This window comes from Monoraphidium neglectum (genome assembly GCF_000611645.1).
Source record: "Monoraphidium neglectum strain SAG 48.87 unplaced genomic scaffold scaffold00471, whole genome shotgun sequence".
NCBI classification, from domain to species: domain Eukaryota; kingdom Viridiplantae; phylum Chlorophyta; class Chlorophyceae; order Sphaeropleales; family Selenastraceae; genus Monoraphidium; species Monoraphidium neglectum.
In genome coordinates, this window is record NW_014013157.1 from 5369 (window position 1) to 9603 (window position 4235).

At 65.7% G+C, this 4235-nt stretch overlaps 1 protein-coding gene across 1 annotated transcript in view; it reads left to right on the forward strand.

The window, feature by feature from the left end:
* MNEG_3662 (hypothetical protein) overlaps positions 1–4235 on the forward strand; it is a gene marked incomplete at both ends in the record, with an annotated part of 9558 nt that overhangs the window by 654 nt on the left and 4669 nt on the right. The window contains 10 exons of the mRNA XM_014047860.1: positions 91–333; positions 754–924; positions 1144–1340; positions 1571–1724; positions 1932–2174; positions 2829–2966; positions 3143–3287; positions 3521–3657; positions 3859–3878; positions 4074–4139. Coding sequence (XP_013903314.1) covers positions 91–333; positions 754–924; positions 1144–1340; positions 1571–1724; positions 1932–2174; positions 2829–2966; positions 3143–3287; positions 3521–3657; positions 3859–3878; positions 4074–4139 — 1514 coding nt within the window. The remainder of the gene's footprint in view (positions 1–90; positions 334–753; positions 925–1143; positions 1341–1570; positions 1725–1931; positions 2175–2828; positions 2967–3142; positions 3288–3520; positions 3658–3858; positions 3879–4073; positions 4140–4235) is intronic.

Consider the following 4235-nt stretch of genomic DNA (forward strand, 5'->3'; position numbering starts at 1 on the left):
GCAGAGCGCCGGCTCATCTGCCCCCACCCTCCTTGGCCAATCAGCTGCACCTGTATGCCGTGTCCCCCGCGCCCACGCGCGCACCGATAGGTACCCCAATCTGGAGGCCATCGGCGACCTGACCAAGGACGAGGTCACCACGCTCTGGGACTACCAAGTGAAGACAGGCGTCCGCAGCGCCAAGTTTGGCGCCTGGGTTGCGACCCTGGGGTTCAACCCCGCCTACGACGCCAGCGGCAGCCAGGACCTGGGTATGTCCCTGACCGCGGCCGCGCCGCTCGGCACGTCGGGCATCCCCTTGGACGCCGCACTCAGCGCAAACGGGCTCTGGAGGTGGGCGCAGACGCAGGGGCTTGGCGCGCGGCAGCAGCATAGTCGGCGGGGCATGACGTTCCAAAACTCACTCATGCTCAACGAGTGTCGTGATCGCACACGACACTCGTTGAGCCTTGTTGCAATCACGTGTGCGATTCCACAGCCTGCTCACCAACTGCCCTGCCTCTTGCCGGCCCCCTTGCCACACTACGAGCTCGTGGTAATTTCCAGTAAAGCCTCGGTCCACAGCCCGTCCAACCCTCCGCCAGTGGGTCTGAGCAACGGCAGCCCGCCGGAAGCCGGCCAGCTGCCAGCACAGTGTGCCAGTCGCCTCACCTCCAGCCGGCTGCCGCCTGTGTGCTGTGCACGTGACCTGTACCCCGGCGCCCCTTTTCATGACCCCCACCCTTCATCGCTGCTGCACCCTTTCCCCCGTAGGACCCCCGGCAAGCTGGCCGAGCCCATGACGTATTGTGCCATCTGGGCCAACGACTTTGCCGGCACCGGCATCATCCCCCCCTGCACGCCGACACCAATCCTCACGCTCGCCGCCGCCCCCGCCTTGGGGCCGGCCTGGGCCAACCCCGGCGTCACCGGCGTGCTCGTCAAGTGAGGCCCCCCCTTAGACAACATTCTGCGCAAAGCCCCCTTGGGACGGCCGAGGTTTACCAGCTAAGGAGTTCGTCGCGCCCGCCCGCCCAGCAGCCTCGTCGGCCCAGCAGCCTGGCGGGCACGCCGCGCGCAACCTGCCTCCCCCGCCCAAGCGCACATCGGCCCCCCGCTTTCCTCACACCCTATCTGCCCCCCCCCCATTCACCTGCCCTGCAGGTACGGCGACGGCCGTGAGACCATGGGCTTCGTCCATGACTGCGCGGACTGGAGCGCCACCTGCGGGACACTCACCAAGCTCGCCACGGACTGGATGGCCAGCGGCCCTGCGGGCGTGGACACCGCGCCGCCGCCGCCGCCGCCGCCCCCCCGGACCGTAGTAATTGACCACCGGGTCCTCATCCTGACGGTTCCCGGTGAGAACTTCACGCCTAGCTCGATACGCGAGGCACGGCCGCCTCGCGCGGGCGAGTTGCAACACAGGGAGGGGTGGTGCCTGAAAAAGTCACCATACGCTGCCGGCACAACCCATTGCACAACTAAAGGTTGACTCGGCCGCGCTGGCAGGTCTGCCCTGCGCCCTCGCTGTCTTGCTTGAGGCGACGCACCGCACAACAAAGTGGCGCTGCCGCCGCCTCCCCCTCAGGTTTCACGTCCACCGACTTCATCGTCCAGACCCTGACAGCATACGGCATACCCCACGACGTCGTACGCTTCGACCAGGACGCGACGCCGCGGCTGGACCTGCAGGCGCTCTTCTGGAACCCCGACGGCACCGGCAGATACAGCAGCTTCGTCATGTGAGCCGCGATGCCACGCACGTGCGCGCGCGCCGCTTTGACCTCTTCGCACGCTTGACATGGTTTGCGCCGAAGCTTCGCCGGCGTGAAGAGTTGGCAGCACCTGCACGCAGGGCGCGCGGTGTGCGCGGTCGGGGGGCTTACAAAACACAAGTTTGACAGGCGAGACCCGATTTGCACCCCTCTGTCGACACCGCCGCTCGGCAGGTACCCCAACCTGGAGGCGACCGGCCAGCTGCGCCAGGCGGAGGTCAACCTCATCTGGGACTACCAGAAGAAGACCGGCGCGCGCAGTGTGAAGTTTGGGGTGTGGCCGTCCAACGTCGGCTGGGACCCGAACTATGCGGCCTGCAGCGCTGCGGCGGGGACGATGGGGTTCACCGCTGCGACGCCGCTTGGGATCTCGGGGATCAGGGCGACGGCGCAGCTGAGCACGTCGGGGCTGTACAGGTGGGGGTTGGGCGAGGATGAGCTGGGGCTGTGTGTCTGTGTGTGTGCTTGCCGGCGTGCATGTGCGTGGGTGCGTGTGCATGGGTGCGTGTGCATGGGTGCGTGTGTGTGTGTGTGTGTGTGTGGCTGTGTGCGTGAGTGTGTGGCTGTGGCTGTGGCTGTGGCTGTGGCTGTGGCTGTGGCTGTGGCTGTGGCTGTGGCTGTGGCTGTGGCTGGCTGTGTGGCTGCGTGGCTGTGGCTGGCTGCGTGGCTGTGGCTGGCTGCGTGGCTGCGTGGCTGTGTGGCTGCGTGTGCACATGTGCCGGTTGGAGGGGGACGCGTAGGTGGTTCTTGCTTAGACGGTCTGGGATGCACACATTGTTGCATTACATATATATTCACTGGTTTTTGTCATGGAGGGGCTGGGGATCCAGCAACCTAGACCAACGCATGACGGTGGAGCTGCGTGTGTTGAGCACGCGTGGGTGCGACGTGGCATTGATGACGGTATCTGTACACCTTGATGGCCACCTGCCTGCAGGTCACATAAACCTCAGTGCGCTCTCGCCTTGACTCACCCACCCACGCACAGCTGCACACGTGCACATGCATGCACGTGCGCGTGCACGGACCCACAAACACCCATACATGCATCCCCCCCCCCAAAACACATAGGTGCCCCGGCATCAAGGCAACACCCCAGACCTCCTGCGGCATATGGGCAGCCGACTTCTCCACCACCGGCCTGGTGCCCGCGTGCACCCCAACCTCCATCCTCGAGACCCCCGACGGCGTTGTCGGCACGCTTGTCAAGTGAGAGCCGATGAAATGCTTTGCCTGAATCCAGCGGCTGCGCCCTGCTGTCACCAACCGCCACGCTGTTGCCAATCACCAGTGCGCGGGCGCGAGGCCGCAGTGCAACCAGCCGAGCATCCACCAAGACACGCCCACACCCCCTCGCAACACGGCACCCAACCCCCACACAACAGATACGGGGACGGCCGCGAGTCGATGGCGTTCGTGTTTGACTGCGCCGGTTGGTCGACGTCCTGCGTCCTGCTGTCGCACCTGGCCGTGACCTGGATGACTCAGGGCGTCATCGCGGGGGAGCGCCGCGCCCTGCTGTCTGTGCAGGTGGGGCCGCGTTCGTCTGCTCTCCACCTCGCCGTGCTTCTCCTTAGGTCTGGCACACATCACCGGCTGCTGGCTGTCCAGGGGCTGGTATCGCCGTTGATGTCACCGCATGTCAGGGAGCTCCCATTTTCTGCCCACTGTTTCCCTAAGAAACGCTACTCTGAAGATTTGACCTGACTTTGACCAAGTCATGTTGTGGTGTCATTCTAATGACGTTTGACGCAATCCCGCAGATGGATGACGTGTTCCTTGGGACGGAGGCCGACAACAAGACGTACCGCTGCAGCGTGGCGGACTGGAACGCGCAGGTCAAGTATCAGGAGCAGACAGTCGCCGGCTGGCCCAACACGCCGCCGGGCACAGACATCAAGTGGGTCTCGCCGGCGGCACCACAGTTTGCGGGCGGGAGGGCCGCGTGGTTGCGCGTCGCGCCCCTGACGCCGGGGGTGCGCCCACCTGCCGTGCTCTCTATTAGACCCCGCCCGCCGAGCGAGGACCCTTCCCTGCCCCCGGCCTCACCGCACCCCAACGCCTGCATCCCTCTCCCCCCTACCAAACCCCCTACCCAAAGGCTGGAGATGCCATGGAACGGTGGGCACTGGCCCCGTCCTGGAGGGGCTCCGGAGCAATCTTATTCTGATGGCCCCCCTTCATGCCTTGAGCCACTGGCTGGCGTCGGCCCCTGTCCGGTGCTGCGTTGCTGACCTCGGGTCGCACCACCACGCCGGCCGCCCGGCCGCCACCGTCCACCTCAGCAGTTCGCCGCCTTTTTGCCTGCCGCCGCAGGCAACGGCATTTTGGAGATGGCGGAGAACAAGGGGCTTACCACCTCCCTGGAGGTCTTCAGCGAAGGTGCGGGGTGCATGCACGCGCGCCGCAGGTGCAACTCAACTGCTCGGCATGCCTGCCGCAACGCAGCCACCCCAAATGCATCCGCCCGGCCAATGC